The sequence below is a fragment of the Molothrus ater genome, chromosome 5 (assembly GCF_012460135.2).
Source record: "Molothrus ater isolate BHLD 08-10-18 breed brown headed cowbird chromosome 5, BPBGC_Mater_1.1, whole genome shotgun sequence".
Lineage (NCBI taxonomy): Eukaryota > Metazoa > Chordata > Aves > Passeriformes > Icteridae > Molothrus > Molothrus ater.
The window spans coordinates 1,570,206-1,592,660 of record NC_050482.2 but is presented as its reverse complement, the minus strand read 5'-3'; the positions used below and the strand labels follow the sequence as shown (position 1 = coordinate 1,592,660).

The 22,455-nt window shown below is 50.8% G+C and overlaps 2 protein-coding genes across 2 annotated transcripts in view; one reads left to right on the top strand and one right to left on the bottom strand.

Moving 5' to 3' along the window:
- Positions 1 to 1,110: 1,110 nt before the first annotated feature.
- On the bottom strand, positions 1,111 to 19,608 carry ANKRD16 (ankyrin repeat domain 16). Its single transcript, XM_036401813.1, has 9 exons — positions 19,575 to 19,608; positions 16,628 to 16,969; positions 15,319 to 15,539; positions 11,189 to 11,231; positions 10,250 to 10,358; positions 9,144 to 9,305; positions 4,926 to 5,004; positions 3,235 to 3,424; positions 1,111 to 1,705 (listed from the first exon to the last, which is right to left on the bottom strand). Exons 2-8 carry the CDS (start codon positions 16,957 to 16,959, stop codon positions 3,264 to 3,266), a joined length of 1,107 nt encoding a protein of 368 aa, XP_036257706.1. The 5' UTR covers positions 16,960 to 16,969; positions 19,575 to 19,608; the 3' UTR covers positions 1,111 to 1,705; positions 3,235 to 3,263.
- Positions 19,609 to 19,748: 140 nt separating this feature from the next.
- Positions 19,749 to 22,455, top strand: part of FBH1 (F-box DNA helicase 1) — a 37,523-nt gene continuing 34,816 nt past the window's right edge. The window contains exon 1 of the mRNA XM_036400629.2: positions 19,749 to 19,769. The gene's annotated coding sequence lies outside the window, so the exon portion shown is untranslated. The remainder of the gene's footprint in view (positions 19,770 to 22,455) is intronic.

The following is a 22,455-nucleotide window of genomic DNA, read 5'->3' as shown; positions in this document are numbered from 1 at the left end:
TTATGGAGGCGTTTCTTTATTTGGGGACAGACCCAGATTTTGGGGGGTCCTCAGTTCTGGTGGGCTCCTTAACCTGGGGGGGGTCCTTTATTTAGGGTATTCATCAGTTTGGGGAAGTTCTCAGTCTGAGGGGGGGTCCTCCATTTAGGGGGTCCTCAATTTGGGTTTTTTTCCTCAATTTAGGGGAGGATCCTCTATTGGGGGAGGGGTCTTAATTTTGGGGGACCTCTCATTAGTGGGGGATACAATTGAAAGGGGTTCTCTTTTTTGGGGGAGTCCCCTGTTTGGGGGATCCTTAATTTCAAGGGGATCCTCAGTTTGGGGATGTTCCTTAGTATTGGAAAGGTCCTCAATTTAGGGGGTTCTTTGGGGAGCATCCTTAATTGAGGGAGGTTCTTAATTAGGGTGGGTTGTCAGTTTAGTGGGGCCTTTAAATGAGGGGTTCCTCAATTTAGGGGGGCTTTAATTGGACCCCCCAATCCCTCCACAGCTGATGCTTTTCCATCCCATCCCAGGCACCCCATGAACCACTTTTGATAGGAAATTTGCCAACTATCCCAACAAACACCCCTAATTAGACTGCATTCCTATTTCCCAAAATCCTGTTTGGGAAGAAAAACACCAGGAAGGAAAAGTTTTTGGAAAAAGCAGAATTCCCTGGAGGAATTTTGCAGGCATAAAGCTGAATCCACATTCCTTTTTTAACCCTCAAAATAATGCACGTTCCACTTTGTGTTTTGAAGGTGCTCCCATGTTTTTAAGGAGTTTCCCCTCTGTGTTTCCATGGATATTTGGGAACATTGCCACTGTTTTTTCTCATCAGCAATATTGGGAGAACACAGCTATTCCATGGCTTATTAAAATGATAAAAAGTGGGAATGAAGCAGCCCCTTGCATTTCCTGCTGTAGGGAGGCCAGAGCTGGATTTATGGATCCGTGGATCCTTAAATTTTAAATTGAAGGATTAAATTTAAATTTAATCCTTTAATTTTTTTTATTCATTTTGGAGGAATAAAATAATTTCCTCACCCACCCAGGGGCTGATCCAGGGATAGCAAGGTGGGAATTTCCCACTCAAACCCAGCCATGGCTCGTGGTGCACACCTTAACTTACTCCCTTCTTGATTTTTAATATTTGCCATCCCCAAAAAAGCAGAATTCCATCTGTTTTTAACTCTTGGCATCACAAACAGAGAAGAACACATCCGTTTTTGATGGAATTTATAATTCCTGCTGCACAAACCCAACAGCTGCAGCTGCTCTTACCTTGCTGGGTATTCCAGGCTTCCAAGAGCAGATTGTTGGGATTTAAAGTTCATCAGTGCTGGGAATTCCCAGCATTCCAGTCTGGGATAAAACACCTCCTTATTTTAGTCTGATCCAGAGATCCCTGGTGTCCTCACAAGGCTGAGGTCCCACTACAGATTCCTGCAGGTTTTGGGATCAGCTGTGGGCTACAAAAAGGATTCAAAAGGTTGAAGCAGCTTCAGGAGTCTCTGTCCTACCCAAAGAGGTCAAATTAAAAATCAAATTGCAAATTAAAGCAGTTTAAGGGATTAGTGGAGAGCAGGTCCATGAAGAGCTAGAAAATCCATGATCCAGGTGGATCTTCTGCACGGCGATGTTCAGGGTGGGGAAATTCTCAGGAAAAGCCACGAGGATCCCTGGAAGTGACACTTCCCTTGGCTGGTTCTGTTTCAGGGAGCTGCACAGAAGAGGTGAAAGAAGAAAATCAATTTATAACAATGCATCAGAACAGGAATGTGATAAAAACATGGAATTGTTTGGGTGGGAAGGGACCTTAAAGATCATCTCATTCCAATGGACAAGGACACCTTCCACTGTCCCAGGTTGCTCCAGCCTGGCCTTGGACACTTCCAGGGGTGGAGCAGCCACAACTTTTTTGGGAAACCCGTGCCAGGGCCTCCCCACCCTCCCAGGGAAGAGCCCAGACCCACCATGTCCATTATCTCTTGAGATAATCCTATTTAAAACATTTCTCCTAAATCTACTCCCAAGTGCCAAGCTTGGCTCCTCTGCTTCATTCTGGGTAAAAATCCTCAGTTTATGGGGGGTTCTTTATTTGGGGACAGACCTAAACTTGGGGGGATCCTCAGTTTTGGGGGGTTCCTTAACCTGGGGGGTTCCTCTGTTTAGGGTATTTATCAATTTGAGGGAGTTTTCAGTCTGGGGAGGGGTCTTCAGTTTGAGGGTTTTTTTCCTCAATTTAGGGGAGGATCCTCTATTTGAGGGGAGTTCTTCATTTTGGAGGTGCTCCTGTTAGTGGGGGATACAACTGAAGGGAGTTCTCTTTATGGGGCAAGTCCCCTATTTGGGGGATCCTTCATTTAAAGAGGTTCCTCACTTTGAGGATCAAATTGGGGATTTAAGTCAACTTTTTCCCTAAATCTGGCAAGGAATTGTAGGGGGAGAGAACATAAGAAAATAAAGATTGTGTGGAAGGTACTCTTACCCCTAAGGAGCTGCAGCTGGGCCAGTTATCAAAGATCAGGAACAGGCCTGACTTTAACAGGCCCCAGCTGTGTCTAATGAGAAGAGAAGTGCCATAAAAGAGTGGGGTGGTGTTGAGAAGGGAACAGGAGTCAGTTGGGTGCTTTGTGAAGAAGAATCAGAGCTCTGAGGAGCTGCCCATGAGAAACACCAAGAAGGTGTGAAATGTTTGTGAGAGGAGACAACTTTTGTGATATGGAGCCCCTGCAGTAAGATGGCAACAGATCAAGGGCACCCTCAGTCAGTTCTGGGGTCACCCCAGGCTGGGTGGGATGTGCATCTGCCAGAGGGATCTGGACAGGCTGGATCCAAGGGCTGAGGCCCAGCAGGACCCTGTGCTGGGCTGTGCCCTTGAGTGACCATCACATCCCGTGCCACAGGCTCCATCCCACAGCTGGACTTTGGATGGGAAAAGCAGTTTATTGTGGGGGGATAGAATGTAAGAAAACAAAGATTGTGTGGAAAGTGATCTTACCCCTAAGGAGCTGCAGCTGGGCCAGTTATCAAAGATTAGGAGCAGGCCACAGCTGTGTCCAGTGAGGATGAGTGCTGTAAAAGAGTGGGTTAGGGGGTGAGGAGAGAGCTGGAGTTTGAGGGTGCCTTGTGAAGAATAAAGAGTCAGAGCTCTGAGGAGCTGCCCATGAGAAACACCAAGGAGGTGTGGAACTTTTGTGATAGGGGACAACAGCGCGGAACCCCTGTGATAAGGAATAACCACTGTACCACGTGGAAAAGGAGCAGGCTCCTCCTCTTCAGGTGCTGCCCGGTGTTCCCTGGAAGAGCTGGATGACATCAGGGCTCCTGGCCAGCTGCTGGGCCAGCATTCCCGTGGCATCAGGAGCATCCTGGAGCCCGGCCCGCAGCAGGATCCCCACGGCCCCCGCGCGCTGCCCGGCGCTGGCCACGTGCAGGGCTGGGGACACAACACCAGCCTGGTCACCTCCTGGCCCTGCCTCACCCTGCTCTGCAGGCAAACAGCATTCCCATGGGAACAAACAGGTGGAGGGGGAAAAACGAGTTTGCCACGGTGGGATTGTGGAGGGGTTTGGGTTTTTGGGTTGGGATAGAATCACAGGATTGAGTTTGGGGTCACCCAGTTCCAGCTGGATGGTTTTTGGGTTGGGATAGAATCACAGGATTGAGTTTGGGATCACCCAGTTCCAGCTGGATGTTTTTTGGGTTGGGATAGAATCACAGGATTGAGTTTGGGATCATCCAGTTCCACCTGGATGGTTTTTGGGTTGGGATAGAATCACAGGATTGAGTTTGGGATCATCCAGTTCCAGCTGGATGGTTTTTGGGTTGGGATAGAATCACAGGATTGAGTTTGGGGTCACCCAGTTCCACCTGGATGGTTTTTGGGTTGGGATAGAATCGCAGGATTGAGTTTGGGGTCACCCAGTTCCAGCTGGATGGTTTTTGGGTTGGGATAGAATCACAGGATTGAGTTTGGGATCATCCAGTTCCACCCTCCTGCCATGGCAGGGCCACCTCCCACTGTCCCAGGCTGCTCCAGCCCCAGTGTCCAGCCTGGCCTTGGGCATTGCAGGGATGCAGGGGCAGCCCCAGCTGCTCTGGCAATTCCAGCCCAGCCCCTCCCCAGCCTCACTGTTAAAAATCTTCCTTCCATCTAATCCAAAGGAGGCATCCTGATCCCTCTGGATAATCCTGATGTGGATGAGAAGCTTCCCAAGGACGCAGTGACCCAAACCCAGCCAAGGAGGAGCCACAGGAAAAAACATCCCAGGGTTGGATGAGCTCAGCAGAGCTCGGATTTAGTCACTGAGGGGGCAGAGGGAGAGATGGCACCACTAAAACATGGCTTTAACCAAACCCCAGGGCTGGGGAATTCGCCAATTTTGGCAATGGCTGAACCAAATGTGTCTTTTTTAATTTTAATTTTTAATTTTTTTTGGGAGATGCTGATGCAAGAGCTGCCTGAGCCTTTCCCGCTGGGAATGCCGACGCTCCGGCATCGCTATAGCAACTCCATTTCCGTGCCAGCTCTCTGGGATTATTTGCTCATCAGCCATTTCCAGGCTGTTTGCTGAGGAATTGAGGCTGGAGAGCTCAATCCTCGTGTTTGTCCGTCCAACCTGCTTCCAACAGGATCATTCCAGCCAAATTTGATGGGGAAGAGGCAGCATTGGAGCTCCTCAGGTGAAAAATAGGCAGGAAATCCCCAATTTGGGTCTCTGTTCTTCCCCCAAGGGAAAAGCCCCAGCAGAAATTCCAGCAAATTGAAAGCCAGGGAATGCAAAATGCCCAAAAAACCCCTGGGATGATCCCTCATGCTGCTCCCAGAGCAAATGTATCCATGGATTTGGCATCTCCCTGCATGCTGAGGTTGGGATGTGCTTATGGAAGCTCTTGGCTGTCACATAAAGCTTGGAAAAGCAGCTTGGAATTCTCACCAGAACGGCCCTTCCCGTCCTTGGCCTGGAGATCAGCCCCGAGGGACAGCAGGGTCTGGATGGTGCGGCCATGTCCTTCCTGCAGAACGTGGAATTTGGGATCAGCTCTGGGCTCGCATCCACCCCTCACCTGGGGCTGCACAGATCCGCCCTGTCCTGGTCAGGTCTGGGGGCACCAGGAGGATCTTGGAGCAGGTGGGAATCTGGCTCAGCTGCCTTCAGATCAGATCCACGAGGCAGCAATGGTTATCCCAAGGGACTCATGTCATCCCATGGGAACTGGCCAGAAAGGTGCCACCAGGCAGCTTCCTAAAATCCCAGCATGGTTTGGGTTGGAAAAATCCCTAAAGATCAGCAAATTCCAACCCCAGCAGGGACACCTTCCCTATCCCAGGCTGCTCCAATCCTTCCTTGGGCACTGCCAGGGATGCAGGGGCAGCCCCAGCTGCTCTGGCAATTCCAGCCCAGCCAGGAATTCCTCATTGCCAAGATCCCATCCCTGGCTGCCCTCTGGCACTGGGAGCCATTCCCTGGGTGCTGTCCCTGCAGGCCTTGGCCCCAGTCCCTCTGCAGCTCTCCTGGAGCCCCTGCAGGCCCTGGAATGTGCTGGAAGCTCTCCCTGGATCCTTCCCTTCTCCAGGTGAGCATCCCCAGCTCTCCCAGCCTGACATTGGATCCATCTCCTCTCCAAGACATTCATGGACCCAGGGCCTTCACTTGGAATCTCAGCAAACCATGAAGGGTCTCCCTTCCCTTTTCCTCTCTTTTCTCTCCCCATTTTCCATAAAAATCCCTCGGGATGGATTCTGAGTGTCCCAAATCCCAGAATCCCAGAGCAGTTTGGGTGGGAAGGGCCCTCCAAGCTCATTCCAGGGACACCTCCCACTGTCCCAGGCTGCTCCAATCCTTCCTTGGGCACTGCAGGGATGCAGGGGCAGCCCCAGCTGCTCTGGCAATCCCAGCCCAGCCAGGAATTCCTCATTGCCAAGATCCCATCCCTGGCTGCCCTCTGGCACTGGGAGCCATTCCCTGGGTGCTGTCCCTGCAGGCCTTGGCCCAGGTTATCTCTCCTGGAGCCCCTTCAGGCCCTGGCAGGGGCTCTGAGGTCTCTCCAATGCTGAGTTCAAATCCCTGCAATTCCCAGGGATATGGAGTTGATGTTTCCAAGGATATTCCAGCTCCAGGAGCAGAACCTGTTGCTGATCTGGGCTGTTGCTCATCTGCCTCCCTCAGGCACTGGCATTTCCCAAAGGATTCCTCCAGGATTTGTGATCCCCTGGGAGGAGACCCAGCCAGCCACAATGCACTGTGTCCTCCCTCCCTCCCTCCTTCCTCTGCCAGGAGCCAATTTCAAATTCCACAGGGCAAAAACCCAGCACAGCCCCCACCTCCTTCTACCCTGCACAGGCCTTTCCAGAAATAAATCCTTTCTCCCTAAATAACATGCCTGATTTTGGAATTACATCCTCAATGCCATGAATTAGTCTTTGTCCTGCAGCCTGGGAATGGAAAGCTCTTCTTTTTATCCCCCCCTCCCCTCTCTTTTCCCCCTATTCCCACAGGATTCCACAGCATCTTCCCTGATCCCAAGGCTCCCATTTCCCTGCAAACCCAAGTCCAAGGCAAAGCCACTGAGCCAGGAACTGCTGCAGCTTCCACAGCCCTGGAAGCAAATTGAATTGAAAAAATAATTTGATTTTCATGTGTTTATAAATGCAAAAGAATAAGAAAAGAGGGAGATAAAAACACAACCCACCAGGCAAACAAGTGGTGCTGTAAATACAAAGTGACACCAAGCCTGGGGAGGGAAGGGAGAGAATCCCATCCAGTCATTCCCAAACCAGCCAGGAGCTGGGATTTTCTCCAAGGCACATTATATCCCCCCAGAGCCTTGCTGTTCAACGTACCCTTGGCAACCAGAAGGGCTTGGAACGTGGCTCCTGGGAGCAGGAGGCCAGGAAAATGGGAGAAAGGGCTCCTTTGTGGCAGGGCTGGATGGTGCCAGCATTCCCAGGGAGTGGCATGGATGGTTTTGTAGGAGCAGGGCACTGGGATGGGGTTTAATTCCTACTACAAGGCTCAGAGTGCTGTTAAAATCCTGGGTTTAACATCCCTGGGTCTGAGGGAATGTCCCTAGAAGCAGGGACATTCCCGTGCTGCCAGCTGGATCCTAGGAGGGATCCTGGTCAGCAGGGAAATTTTAGGATCTCTGTATTCCCAGATGTTTCTGTAGGATCAGGGCACTGGGATGAGGTTTAATTCCCACTAGAAGCCAAAATCCAGGGTTTAACATCTCTGGATCTGAGCAGGGACATTCCCATGCTGCCAGCTGGATCCTAGGAGGGATCCTGGTCAGCAGGGAAATTTTAGGATCTCTGTATTCCCAGATGGTTTTGTAGGAGCAGAGCACTGGGATGAGGTTTAATTCCCACTAGAATGCAAAATCCTGGGTTTAACATCCCTGGATCTAAGGGAATGTCCCTGCCAGCTGGATCCCAGGAGGGATCCTGGTCAGCAGGGAAGTTTTGGGATCTGTTCTGCATTCCCAGACGGTTTTGTAGGAGCAGAGCACTGGGATGAGGTTTTATTCCCACTAGAATGCAAAATCCTGGGTTTAAGATCCCTGGATCTAAGGGAATGTCCCTGCCAGCTGGATCCCAGGAGGGATCCTGGTCAGCAGGGAAGTTTTGGGATCTGCTCTGCATTCCCAGGGAATGCTGCAGGACCCACAGCTCTGCTCCCTCCGGGCTGGGAGGAGGAGAAAGCTCCAATGGTTCTGGAATTCACAACAACTCTGGTGTGAAGGACACTGATAAAATTCTGGGAGCTCCCCCCACCTTCCCAGCTCTCCTTTCCCACTTCTGGACATGTCCTGTTCCTCCTCTGCAGGCAGCTGGAATTCCACAAACATGGAATTCCAGGGGTGGGAAGGGACCTCAAAGCCCCTCCAGTGCCACCCCTGCCATGGCAGGGACACCTCCCACTGTCCCAGGCTGCTCCAGCCCCAGTGTCCAGCCTGGCCTGGGGCACTGCAGGGATGCAGGGGCAGCCCCAGCTGCTCTGGCAATCCCAGCCCAGCCAGGAATTCCTCATTGCCAAGATCCCATCCCTGGCTGCCCTCTGGCACTGGGAGCCATTCCCTGGGTGCTGTCCCTGCAGGCCTTGGCCCCAGCCCCTCTGCAGCTCTCCTGGAGCCCCTGCAGGCCTGCAATGTGCTGGAAGCTCTCCCTGGAGCCTTCCCTTCTCCAGGGGAACATTCCCAGCTCTCCCAGCCTGGCTCCAGCCCTGGAGCAGCTCCATGGGTTCCTCTGGACTCTCCCCAGCAGCTCCAGGTCCCCCTGCTGTTGGCCCCAGGGCTGGGATCTGGTGCTCCAGGTGGGATCTCACCAGAGCAGAGGAGGAGAATCCCACCCTCACCTTGCTGCCCACATTTCTTCTGATGCCCAGAAAACAGGGAATGGGACTGGCCAGGAATGGGCCAGGGAATGGGACTGGCCAGGAATGGGACGGGGAATGGGACTGGTCAGGAATGGGCCGGGGAATGGGACTGGTCAGGAATGGGACTGGCCAGGAATGGGACTGGCCAGGAATGGGCCAGGGAATGGGACTGGCCAGGAATGGGACGGGGAATGGGACTGGTCAGGAATGGGCCGGGGAATGGGACTGGTCAGGAATGGGCCAGGGAATGGGACTGGCCAGGAATGGGCCAGGGAATGGGACTGGCCAGGAATGGGACGGGGAATGGGACTGGTCAGGAATGGGCCGGGGAATGGGACTGGTCAGGAATGGGACTGGCCAGGAATGGGACTGGCCAGGAATGGGACTGGCCAGGAATGGGACTGGGAATGGGCCAGGGAATGGGACTGGCCAGGAATGGGATGGGGAATGGGACTGGCCAGGAATGGGATGGGGAATGGGACTGGTCAGGAATGGGATGGGGAATGGGCCAGGGAATGGGACTGGGAATGGGCCAGGGAATGGGACTGGCCAGGAATGGGACTGGCCAGGAATGGGACTGGGAATGGGCCAGGGAATGGGACTGGCCAGGAATAGGCCAGGGAATGGGACTGGCCAGGAATGGGACTGGCCAGAAGCAGATGGACAGTAGCAGAGGATGAGCCAGGAAGGCAATTCCTCCATGGTGGCCAACACCTGATCCAGCCTGGTTCAGGTGCCTGGCCCAGGCTTTTCCAAGGGGATCTGGGAGCAGGGACAAACCTTGGCTGCGTAGTGCAGGGCTGGCAGCTGCAGGGACGTCGCTGTCCCGTTGACATCCACGCCCAGCTCGGCCACCAGGAACTGGATGGAGCCATCCTGGGCTGTCACAGCTGCCCTGTGCAGGGCCTGAGCACCCAGGGCATCCACAGCTGTGGGACAGGCCTGCAGTGAAGGAATAGCAGGGAAATAACACAAAGTGCACTTATCCCACCCTCTGGAAACCTCCATGAGGTGTCCCAGCTCTCCCACCCTCAGTGCCTGGAATGTGAGGTTAAAACCACAGCAAACTTCCCCATCCAGAAAACAGGATTTCCTTTTCCTTAGGAAATCCAGGATCTGACCAATACCTCTGGGAGAATCAGCCATGAGAGGGTCCCCAAGCAGCTGGGATCATCCAGCAATCAATCAATCAATCAATCAATCATCAATAAATTATTGATTGCAGTGGTCTGGTTCCTGCTGTGCACAATTGGCTCTAATGGCATTCCCTGGAGGAAATCAGGGATTTTTGGGAGCCAGCACAGGAGAGGAGCTGCCAGGAGAGAGGGAGGGCAGGGAGGAGCTCTGGATAACTCATGGATGGACATTTCCACGTTATCCACTGGAGCCTCCATGCCGAGTGCTGGCATTCCAAGAGCTGCTTTTGGCTCTGCCACAGCTGCCCCTGGAGCACTGGCAATGTCCTGTTCCCCCCTGCCACTGCCTGGTGTCACCATCCCACTCCACCAGCTCTGGGGACACGTTTACCACCAAAGCTGTGGCTGCCCCTGGATCCTGGAAGTGTCCAAGGCCAGGCTGGACAGGGCTTGGAATCACCTTGGATAAAGGAAGGTGTCCCTGCCTGTGGTAGGGGTGGAATGAGATGATTTTTAAAGTTCTTTAAACTTTGTTAAAGTTCTTCCAACTCAAACCACTCCATGATTCCTGCCCCAGGAGCTGATCCCTGACAGCCTCACTCAGCCAAACCCTTCTCATCTCCAGCGGGAATTTGCCTTTTTCACACAATTCCTCTCTTTACAATCTGGCAATTTGCTTCCTGACACTCCAGTCAGGATGAACACATGGCTCAGCTCCTGGAGGAGGCAGTGAGCAATCCTGGCACCCACCTGGTGTTTGTCCAGCAGCAGCCGGGCGATGCCGATGTGCCCGTTCTGGAGGGCATCCATGAAGGGAGTGACCCCACAGCTGTCCCTGCTGTCAGCTTTGTACTGGCACCTGCAAGGGACAGCAGGAAACACCAGCACTGAGCTGTGGGCAGCTCCAAAATCCTCATGAAGGAGACTCTCAGCAGCTGGGATTGAAAATGGAATATGCAAAGCTCATCCATACACCATGGATAAACCTGTCCTGGTGTTTTAGGGCCTGGGGAATGAATTGTGGGGGTTTTTTTGGGATCAGAGATCTGGTTCAGCTCATTTGGGCTCTACAGATCGTTTATAATTCCCTTTTTCCTGGCCAGAGGGTTTCCAGAAAGGACCAGGAGTGCACTGGAAGCAGGGAATAACCAGATCCTCATGGAATGATGTACAAAATCAGAGCCCACCAATGTCATTCAGGTTAAACTCCAGTGAAATGAGAGAAAACTGAATTAAAGCCTGGCTTAGATCACAGAGCTGCTCATGCTGGGCCAAGCATGGACAGGTTGGGATGAGCTGTGATGCCCAGGGAAAGCTGCTCCAGCTCTGGGAAGGGAGAACAGAGAAAGGGAACAGAGCTGCTTTAAAGCCACTTCCCAGCAATTTCCCAGGAAAACAAGGATAAGCCCAGCCTGGGGAAGCTGCTTTGGTTGTTGTCACACTGGGAATGAATCAGCAGGGAAAACAAAGCCAGGGCTGAGTTACATAACTGGGGTTTGTGTCACAACCAAGAGGGAGCCCATCCCCAGGGAATCCTTGTCCCTTTCCCAGCTGGGAAGAACCTGGAGCACGAGGAGCCAGCCTCGGGATGGAGGGCAGGGCAGCTGGGCCAGCACAAGCCTCCTTTGTGTCCAAACCCTGGCAGGAAATGGCAGCTGGGAGAGGAAAAGCTGGAAGGAGCCTGCTTACCGTTCCAGGAGCAGCTCCACCACCTGGGAACAGCCGTGCATCGCTGGGAAAAGATGGGGAAAGCAGGAAAAACATGGATTGGTTGTGGGTTTGTGGCATTGTGTTCCTACAGTGAGGCATGCTCGGGTTGCTGATCCTTTTGGGGTGAGGGAAGGGGCTCCAAGGGGATTTATTCCCATCAATTTTTTGGTGGATTTAAAATAAAAAGGTTTCCCTTCCTCTGATGCCATTGGGAAATGTGAGGTGAAGCAGGGAAAAGGGATGGATGGAATGGGCACTGCCTGGCTCCATCTGCCACAGAACTCAGCTGGAACAAAGAGGGTTTCTCCCAGCTATTTGTTCATTCCTGAACTGGGATGTGGGAGAAGCAAAAGGAACACCGAGCAGGGAGCTGGGGAAATGCTGGACAACATTCCCAGCCCTCCTCAGCCACTCCCACCTCATCATCCTCACCCATCTCAGAGAGAAAACAACAACAGAGGGGGAGGATGTGAACCCGAGGCAGTGAAATATTCCAGTTTTTTCTTGATTTTTTTTTTTAACATTTCACTTCACACAGCTTTGATCCAGCTTTTTTTTGGTTTTGTTTTTGGTTTTTTTTTTCCCTGCAGGTCATTTTGCAAAACAAATGAAACACATTCAAGAGAAAAATAATATCAAACCAAGGCTGGAGCTGCTCCATCAGCTGATGGAAAAAGGGCTCCTGGGAAATGTGTGCTCCCAGGAACAGCTTTCAGCTGGAATCCCAGTAAAGGATTCCTGGATTTTGGCTCTTTGCTCCTGCTCCCTGCCTGTTCTTCACCTAAGCTGATGAATCCAAGTCATGGGAAGAAAAACCTCTCACAATTCCATCTTTTATCAGGAACAGAGACTCGGGACAGCTGGGATCCAGTGCTGCATTCCACATCCTCTAATTACCTCTTCCCAGCTTTCTTCCCTCGGGATAGAAGAAACAACAAAGCTGAAGGAATCAACTCTCATTCATATAAAACATGATTGCAGGAGGGAGAAAATGACCCTTCAGGAAGGCAGCTGGCCTGGTCACGGGTTAATGTGCTCAAATGCACACCCCTGGGATGGAAATCCATGGAAACCCATGGCAAAGGCAGTTGGTCCTGCCGTGATTTCCCCCAGCAGCTCCAACACCAGCTCCAGCCCCCCACCCCTGCTCCTGCCTTGGGAACTGGGAATATCCCATGGGATAAGTGTGGGGATACCAGGGAGCAGCAGTTTGGGATCAAATTGCACTGGGGGCACTGGGGGGTTAAATCCTAATTCCATCATTCCAGCCCTTCCCCATTCCCAGTCGCTCCCGCTCCAGCTGCTGCTCCAGGGTCTGGCTGGATCAGAAAATTCCAGAAATCCACCCAAATTGTGGATGGGTGGCTTTGCCACAGAACACACAGGTGGAGACACCTCTAGGAAACAGAATCCAGGTGCTGGATCCCAGCTGTATTCCCATACCCCAAGGCAGGGAGAAGAGTTTGCCTCAAGGCAAGAATTGCCCCCTTCCCACAGGATAATCCCAAATCCCAGAGCTCACCCTGCTCCTGACCCTGTCCCAGCCCCTCAGCTCCCAGATCCCAACCCAACACCCACCTCCTGCAGGGAGAGGAGCTGCAAGCTCCATGGAAACAGCACCCAGAACTGGGCAGGGATGGGAGAACATAAAAAACATCGGGATCAGCCACTTGGGGCAACCTGCTGTGATCCCACCACCAACTCATTCCCTGGTTTTTGCACTCCCAGGTCAAGCACAAGGACTCAGTGGTGCCCAAGGGCTGGAATTGTCACTGCTGATGAGCCAGGAGTGACAGAGCAAGGGCTGGAAAAGCCACGGGAGTGACAGCACAGCAGGGGCTCCTCCCAGCACCTCGGGTTTTTCCAGAGAGTCAATCCCAATTAAATTCTTTGGGAAAGGAGTTTGGGCAGGCAGGGCTCATCTCTGCTGCTGAGACCTGGGATACACAGCCTGATTCCCACTCTGGATGTGGTCCTAGCCCTCCTGTGCTTCCCAACTATCCTGAGGATGCCTGGGATTCCTAAACCTGCCCATTCCCTTTAGATCTCCCTTAAAAGCAAGGAAAAGGGAAGGGAAAGGGAACTGGACACGGTGGGCTCCAACAACAGCTCCTGAATATTCCCAGCAGGGATTATCCCTCCCCTTTGCAGAAAGGACCCCTGGAATTCTCACCATGGCATGAGAGCAAGGGGACTTCAAGATTTGGAGTTTATGATTGGAATCATGGAGTCATTTTGGTTGGAAAAGTGCTTGAGCCCAACCATTCCCAGCACTGCCATGGCCACCACTGTCCCATGTCCTCAAGTGCCACATCCACATGGATTTTAAATCCCTCCAGGAATGGGGACTCCACCCTTGCCCTGGGCAGCTCATCCCAATGCTTACAAATTCTTACAATTCCTTTCCAGGAAGGAATTTTCCCAATATCCCACCTGAACCTCTCCAGGCCCAGCTTGAGGCTGTGATAAAGAAATCCATCCCCAGGCAGATCCCAAAAAGTTCCTCTCAGCAGCTCTGCTGCTTTCAGGAATTGCAAATGCCAGGGTGTGCTTGGAGCTGGGGAGCTTCTCACACCAGGAAGGAAAATCATATCCCTATTCCAAGGGAGCTCGGATCCCTCTGTGCCAGGGAGAGATGGACTTGATCCAAGGAGCCCAAGAATTCCAAGAGGCCCATTTGTGGATTTCCTGAGGGAAAAATTCCCATTTTTTTGGAAGTAGACACCAGTTTCTGCTTCTCCTGAGGGAAAACCTCATTCTTGCTTATCCCAACACTGCAGACTAACCAGGATATCCCCCAAAATCCCCATTTTTTGGCCCTTTCCCCCTCAGGCCTGGCCCCATGGCTGAGCAGGAGAGGCTGTGGTGACTCCTGAGGCTGGTCCAGGAGGGAAACCTGGATGTGCTGCGGGATTTGTGGATTTCCTGAGGGAAAAATTCCCATTTTTCTGCAAGTAGACATCAGCCTGTGCTTCTCCTGAGGGAAAACCTCATCCCTGCTTATCCCAACCTCCCACACCAACCAAAAATCCTGATTTTTTGGCCCCTTTCTCCTCAGGCCTGGCTCCATGGCAGAGCAGGAGAAGCAGCTACCTCTGCTTCTTCTGAGGGAAAACCTCATTCTTCCTAATCCCAATGCTCCAAACCAGCCACAATATCCCCCAAAATCCTGATTTTTTGGCCCTTTTCCCCTCAGGCCTGGCCCCATGGTAGATCAGGAGAGGCCACGGCAGCTCCTGAGGCTGGTCCAGGAGGGAAACCCGGATGTGCTGCAGGATTTTCTGAGGTAAAAATTCCCATTTTTCTGGAAGAAGGCACCAGGCTTTTCTTTTTCTGAGGGAAAACCTCATTCTTCCTAATCCCAACGCTCCAAACCAGCCACAATATCCCCCAAAATCCTGATTTTTTGGCCCCTTTCCCCTCAGGCCTGGCCCCATGGCAGAGCAGGAGAGGCCATGGCAGCTCCTGAGGCTGGTCCAGGAGAGAAACCCGGCTGTGCTGCAGGATTTGTGGATTTCCTGAGGGAAAAATTCCCATTTTTCTGAAGTGGGCACCAGGCTCTGCTTCTCCTGAGGGAAAACCTAAGGATTTGTGGATTTTCTGAGGGAAAAATTCCTGGTTTTTTGAAAGTAGACATTAGGCTCTGCTACTCCTGAGGGAAAACCTCATTTCTGCTTAACCCAACGCCCCAAACCAACCACAATATCCCCCAAAATCCTCATTTTTTTTCCCTCTTTCCCCTCAGGCCTGGCTCCATGATAGAGCAGGAGAGGCCACGGTAGCTCCTGAGGCTGGTCCAGGAGGGAAACCTGGATGTGCTGTGGGATTTCCTGAAGGAAAAATTCCCATTTTTTCTGGAAGTAAACACTTGGTTCTGCTTCTTCTGAGGGAAAACCTCCCTCCTGTTTATCCCAACCCCCAAACCAACCAGGATATCCCACAAAATCCCCATCTTTTGACTCCTTTCCCCTCAGGCCCGGCTCCACGACAGAGCAGGAGAAGCCATGGCAGCTCCTGAGGCTGGTCCAGGGGGAAACCTGGCCCTGCTCTGGGATGAGCTGAGGCTGGATGAGATTCCAGAGGCTTCCCTGGGTCCACCCCTGGTGTACCTGCTGTGTGCAGAGGAGTTCTCCCCGTGGTGCTCTCCGTGTCCCAGCAGCGTGGGGACACATGCAGGAGGTAGCGGAGCACCTCGGGATGCCCTTCCCTGCTGGCAATGTGGAAGCAATTCCAGCCATCCTTGTTCCTCAACAACGGGTTGGCTCCGTGCTCCACCAAGGTTTTGATCACTTCCAAGTTTTTCCTGGTGCAAGCCATCATCAGGGGAGTCCTGGAAGAAGATCCAGGGAAAAAAAATAACCTGGCACAACAAATCTCAATCAGGTGCTTTGCCTGAGGATCCAGGAGGTTTTACAGCACTGTTGTTCCAGGTTGGGAATATTCCAAGCTCCTTTTCCATGCAGTCCCTGGGAGCTTTCTGGGTTTTTAAGGCAAATGAGACTTTTCCCAAAGGTTTGGATATGCCTCAGGAAGCACAGAGCTCCCTGGTGTCAATCCATGGGTGGAAGAGCATGGCCACACAAATCCAGGCTCATGGAATCTTGGCCTCAGCTCCAGGCTGGCACAGCCTCAATTCCCAGCTCTGGAATGCTGCCTGTGGACTTGTGGCAGTTCAGCTGCAAAGGACCTTCCCAGGCTTTCATCTGGGAGCAGGGGAGAATCCTCGTTTTCTTTTTCCAGAAATGCCCATCCCTAAGGGAAGAGTGGAGCAGTAATTTACAGCTTTTAGGAGAAACGGGGGGAAAGCAGGGATAGGGCTGGAATTTCTCCCAAAAATCCAACAGGATCCACAGTGTGGGCAGCAGGGGAAGGGAATTCTGCTTTCTCTGCTCCACTCAGGGGATCCCACATGGAGTCCAGCTCTGGGATCCCAATATAAGGACATGGAGCTGCTGGAGCAAATCCAGAGCAATCCATGGAGCTGCTCCAGGGCTGGAGCCAGGCTGGGAAAGCTGGGGGCACTTACCTGGGGAAGGGAAGGCTCCAGGGAGAGCTTCCAGCACATTGCAGGCCTGCAGGGGCTCCAGGAGAGCTGCAGAGGGACTGGGGCCAAGGCCTGCAGGGACAGCACCCAGGGAATGGCTCCCAGTGCCAGAGGGCAGCCAGGGATGGGATCTTGGCAATGAGGAATTCCTGGCTGGGCTGGAATTGCCAGAGCAGCTGGGGCTGCCCCTGCATCCCTGCAGTGTCCAAGGCCAGGCTGGACACTGGGGCTGGAGCAGCCTGGGATAGGGGAAAGTGTCCCAGGTGGCCCTGGATGATCCTTAAGCTCCTTCCCATCCATTCCACGATCCCAAACACCACCTCCAGCAGCCACATTCCCACCTTCCCCACCCAATCCCAAATCCCAGCACCTACCAGTCAGCCTTTTTCAAGCAGTCCACGCTCGCCCCTCTCTCCAGGAGGAAGGACACACATTCCTGATGTCCCATGGAAGCAGCCTCATGGAGGGGTCTCTTGTAGTCTCCATTGGCCACCTCCATGTCCATCCCAACCTCCTGGACCAGGAATTCCAGCACATCCCGGTGTCCCGAGCGAGCTGCGTGGTGCAGGAGGGAATCTCCCAAACGTCCCCAGCGCCAGCTGCGAGCCTCTGGAATCTCATCCAGCCTCAGCTCATCCCGGAGGAGAGACAGCTTTCCCTCCTGGACCAGCCTCAGGAGCCGCCGCAGCCTCTCCTGCTCTGTCATGGAGCCAGGCCTGAGGGGAAAGAGGTCAAAAAATGGGAATTTAGGGAGGATATCCTGGTTGGTTTGGAGAGTTGGGATAAGCAGGAATGAGGTTTTCCCTCAGGAGAAGCAGAGGCAGCTGTCTACTGCCAGAAAAACAGAAATTTTTCCCTCAGGAAATCCACAAATCCCACAGCACATCCAGGTTTCCCTCCTGGACCAGCCTCAGAAGCTGCCATGGCCTCTCCTGTTCTGCCACGGAGCTGGGCCTGAGGGGAAAAGGGCCAAAAATCAGGATTTTGGGGGATATCGTGGTTGGTTTGGGGGTTGTGATAAGGAAGATTGAGGTTTTCCCTCAGGAGAAGCAGAAACCTGTGTCTACTGCCAGAAAACATGAATTTTTCCCTCAGGAAATTCACAAATCCCACAGCACATCCAGGTTTCCCTCCTGGACCAGACTCAGGAGCTGCCACAGCCTCTCCTGCTCTGCCGTGGAGCCAGGCCTGAGGGAAAAGAGGTAAAAAACCTGGGATTTTGCAGAATATCCTGGTGCGATTGGGGTATTGGGATAAGCAGGAATGAGATTTTTCCTTCAGGAGAAGCACAGCCTGGTGTTTACTTCCAGAAAAATGGGATTTTTTTCCCTCAGGAAATCCATAAATCCCACATCCAGGTTTCCCTCCTGGACCAGCCTCAGGAGCCGCTGTGGCCTCTCCCGCTCAGCCACGGAGCCGGGCTTGAGGAGAAAGAAGCCAAAAAATTGGGATTTTGGGAGGATAGACTGGTTGGTTTGGGGGGTTGGAAAAAGTAGGAATGAGGTTTTCCCTCAGGAGAAGCAGATCCTGGTGTCTACTTCCAGAAAAATGGGAATTTTTCCCTCAGGAAATCCACAAATCCCGCAGCACATCCAGGTTTCCCTCCTGGACCAGCCTCAGCAACCGCCACAGCCTCTCCCGCTCAGCCACGGAGCCAGGCCTGAGAGGAAAAGGGTAAAAAAATTGTGATTTTGGGAGGATATCCTGATTGTTTTGGGGCATTGGGATAAGTAGGAATGAGGTTCTCCCTCAGAAGAAGCAATGCCTGTTGTCTACATCCAGAAAAATGGGAATTTTTCCCTCAGGAAATCCACAAATCCGCAGGTTTTCCCTTAGGAGAAGAAAAGCCCGGTTTCTGCTTCCAGAAAAATGGGAATTTTTCCTTCAGGAAATCCTTGAATCCCACAGCACATCCAGGTTTCCCTCCTGGACCAGACTCAGGAGCTGCCACAGCCTCTCCTGCTCTGCCGTGGAGCCAGGCCTGAGGGAAAAGAGGTAAAAAACCTAGGATTTTGCAGAATATCCTGGTGGGATTGGGGTATTGGGATAAGCAAGAATGAGGTATTCCCTCAGGAGAAGCAGAAACCGGTGTCTACTTCCAAAAAAATGGGAATTTTTCCCTCAGGAAATCCATGAACTGGCCTCTCCCTCTGGATGGGCAGGAATTTCCTTCTCCCTCAGGATAATTAAAAATTGCCCTTCAGAAAACCAGGATCTGGCCTCTCCTTCAAGAAAAGCAGGAATTTTCCTCTCCCTCTGAAATTCAGGAAGCAGTCACCCCTCAGTAAACGCAAAAATTCCATTTTTTCCTTGGGAAAGTTAGGATCTGGTCTCTCCCTCTGTAAAACAGGATTTTCTTTTCCTTAGGAAATCCAGGATCGGACGTTTCCCTTAGGAAAAACAGAAATTCCCTTTTCCCTCAGGAAAACCAAAAGTTTCTTTTTCCACTGAGATGCCCAGAAACCTCTGAGAAAGTAGAAATTCAGTTTCCCTCTGGAAAATCAGAAATCAGCCTTTCCCTCAGGAAAACAGGAAAGCAGTCTCTCCTTTAGGCAAAAAGAAATTCCCTTTTTCCCTTAGGAAAAACAGAAACCAGAATCTCCCTCAGCAAATCCTGAAATTCCCTTTTTCCTCAGGAAAAAATGGACAATTTCTTTTTACTTAGGAAAACCAGGACCCCCCCACCACTTCCTCCAGAAAACCTAAAATTCCCTCTTCCTTGAGGAAAACCAGGAACTTCCTTTTTCCTTGAGAAAACAAGGAATTAGCCACTCCATCAGGAAAAACAGAATTTTGCTTTTTCATATGGAAAACTAGGAATGGGTTTCTCCCTCAGGAAAACCAGGAATTTCTGTTTTTCCTCAGGAAAACTAGAAACCAGCCTCTCCCCCTGGTAAAACAGAAATTCCCATTCCCTCTGGGAAAACTCAAGAATTCCTGTCCCTCTCAGGAAAGCCAGAAGCCAGCCGGAAAAACATAAATTTTCTCTTTTTACTCAGGAAAACCTGAAATTCCCTTTTTTCTCTGGAAAATGAATAACTTCCTTTTCCCTGCGGACAGCCAGACACCAGCCTCTCCTCCAGGAAAAGCAGCAAGTCCCTTTTCCCTCCCAAACGAACGAGAAATTCGCTTTTTCCTCAGGAAAAAACCAAAAAAAAAAATTCCTTTTTTCCTCAGGAAAAAAATCAGAAATTCCTGTTCCCTTCAGGGCTCCCGGGAAGCGGCCGCTCCCGCAGTCCGGGATTCCCCCCCTCATTCCCTCCCCATCTTATCCCAGGCCGCGCAATTCCCGCGGGAAAATTCCCGGTTTTTCCAACGCACCCGCGCGCCGCGGAGCGCTCGTGACGTCACACGCGGAGGGACGGACGTCACCGCAATGGGAGAGGTAAATAAACCCCGCCCAACCCGGAAGTGCTGCGCCATTGGACAGTGCTGGGCGCTGATCTGGCTGCTGATTGGGCAGCGGGGAGGAGGCGGGGCCAGTGGAGCGCGCGGGGCCGTGAGCGCCGGGAGCGGGTAAGGCCGCGGGAGGAGGGCGCGACCATTTCTGGGCAACGTGGGGGGGGCACGGAAGGGGTTTCCTTGGAGATGGGGTTTCTTTGGGAATGCGGAGCCCTTGGGAATGAGGGAATCTTTGGAACTGAGGGATTGGCACTGAGGGGACCCTTGGCAAAGGCGGGGGATTGGTATTCAAAGGGCTTTTGGCACTGTGGGGGACCTTTGGCTTTGAGGGGAGCTTGGGAATGGAGGCTCCTTTGGCGCTGGGGGCACCGTTGGAAATGGGGGAATCCTTGGAATTGAGGGGTTTTGGAATGAGGGCGGATTTGGGATTGAAGGGGGTTTTGGCACTGCGGAGCTGCTTGGACATTGAGAGGACCTTGGGAATGGCGGCTCCTTCGGCGTGGGGGACCCTTGGGAATGGGGGAATCCTTGGAATCGAGGGATTGGGAATGAGGAGTAACAGGATGGGGGAATGAACAGGGGGCTCTTGGCTGAGAAGGGGTTAAAAAGGGAATTCCTTGGGAATGAGGGAATCCTTGGAATTGGGGCGTTGGCACTGAGGGCACCCTTGGCATTGAGGGTGCCTTGGGAATGGGGGAATCCTTGGGATTTGAGGGGACCCTTGGAAAAGGGGGGATCCTTGGAATCGAGGGATTGGGAATGAGGGGTAACAGGATGGGGTAGTGAACAGTGGGGCTGTTGGCTGAAAAGGGGTTAAAAAGGGAATTCCTTGGGAATGAGGGAATCCTTGGAATTGGGGCGTTGGCTCTGAGGGGGTTTTGGAATTGGGGGGGCTCGGAAATGAGGGGACGCTCTGGACGAGGTCGGTGCATCCATGTGGGAAAAGGGTTTGGAAAGGACATTCTGGGGGGAAAACAGGGAGCAGCTCCAACTTCCTCCCAAATATTTGTGATCCCCCTGGAGCTTCTCCCCTCCATCCTCTGACCCTTTGGTTTCCCAGCTGGAATGTCGTGTCCTGGCTGGCATTGGAAGCCACATGGGAAATTGGGAAAAAATAGGAATGCAGGTGAAGCCTGAGAAATTCCGTTTTTAAGTAGAATCCTGGGATGATTTAGGTTGAAAAAGATCATCAAATCCAGCCCCAAATTCCCTCACCACATTCCTAAAAGCCTCAGGAGTGTCTTGGATTGGGTTTTTTTCCCTTTTATTTCCCTCATTTCCCATATTTTGAGGAAATTGGGATGTTGGGAAACAGCCTCCCCGGGGAGCTGAGTGGTTTTAACTCTGCTGGGCTGCAAAGGAGGGAGCAGCACATCCATAAAATCATTCAGGTCGGGAAAAAACCCTAAAATCATCCCAAGGAATAACCAGGCAGATCCTTGGACCCTGCCCTAGGAGGAAAACAGGGCATTTTTGGGGCTGCTGCAGACGGGTTAAAGAGAAATAAATAAATTAAAGGAAGCAAAAGTGAAACTGCTGATGCTGGCAGGAGGGAGCTCATCCTGTGACAGCCACTCCTGCTGGGTTCGGCTTCTTTTGTGGAAAAAATTGCATTTTGTGGGGTTCTTGTGGTGGCCAGAAGAGAGGAGTTGGTGCCTGTTCCAAGTAAGGTTTGGTTATTTAATGGGAGTAATTCCCAGGAGGATTTTTCAAACTGCAAATGGGTTAAATTTCCTCTGATGAGGAATGATCCCAGCTTGGAAAGGCTCAGTTTGGGGGGTGGAATGTTGGATCCAGGGTGTGAGGAACAAGGCTGGTTCTTTCCAAGTTTTAAAAGTTTACTAAGGGATAAAAGGATTCCATAAATTCCATGAAAAAGAGTTTTCTTAACCAATGTCCTCTCTGGGAAAGTCAATTTGTGATTTCACTTCATTTCACTTCATTTGGTTTTTAAATTTTATTTTATTTTGGTTTTTTAATTTTGGTTTATTTTATTTCATCTCTTCTTCTATATATATCTAGTGCAAATTGCCAAAAGCACACCATGAGATTAAGATAATTTTCTTCTATATTTTTATTACATTGGTTAAATGCGTATTCATGAGGATTATATATATTTCAATATTGTATATATATTATTTATGTATATTTTATATATATGTGAATTAGTAGGAATTCTTTTTCTTGGTGTCTTGGTTCTTGTTATTGAAATATTATCATTTAGATAAGATACTCCACAAATATATTGAATCAACATAGTTATTTTATCTGAGTTAGTTACGTAAATAAAAGCATTCAGCATAATTATTTTAATTTAATTTTAATTATATTTAATTACATAGTTCCTATATTAATATTATGCGAAGACCTAAGCTATAAAATAATTATTTTATTGCTATTTACATAAGCTACGTGGTGTATATGAAAGCAGACAGATTGTATTATATTTTAAAAGTAGTTAAAAGGGATTATAAATTGTGTTATATTAAAACTGTTGTGATTAAAAATAACTTGTAAAGGCCAATGCATAAATATGAAAGACAATGATTATATTATAATATTACTGTATTTTTTATATATATATATTATATAATTTATTATATTTGTGATATAATTTTATTTGTTATATAAAGTGGTATATATACAATTATATTGTTATAGAAATATATTATAAATTTGATACAATCTATAATATGTTGCATTCATATATTGTTAATATTGTATAATATAATATAATAAAAACATAACAGTATCATACTAATATAAATAATAGAATTATAATACAATAATATTTATTATA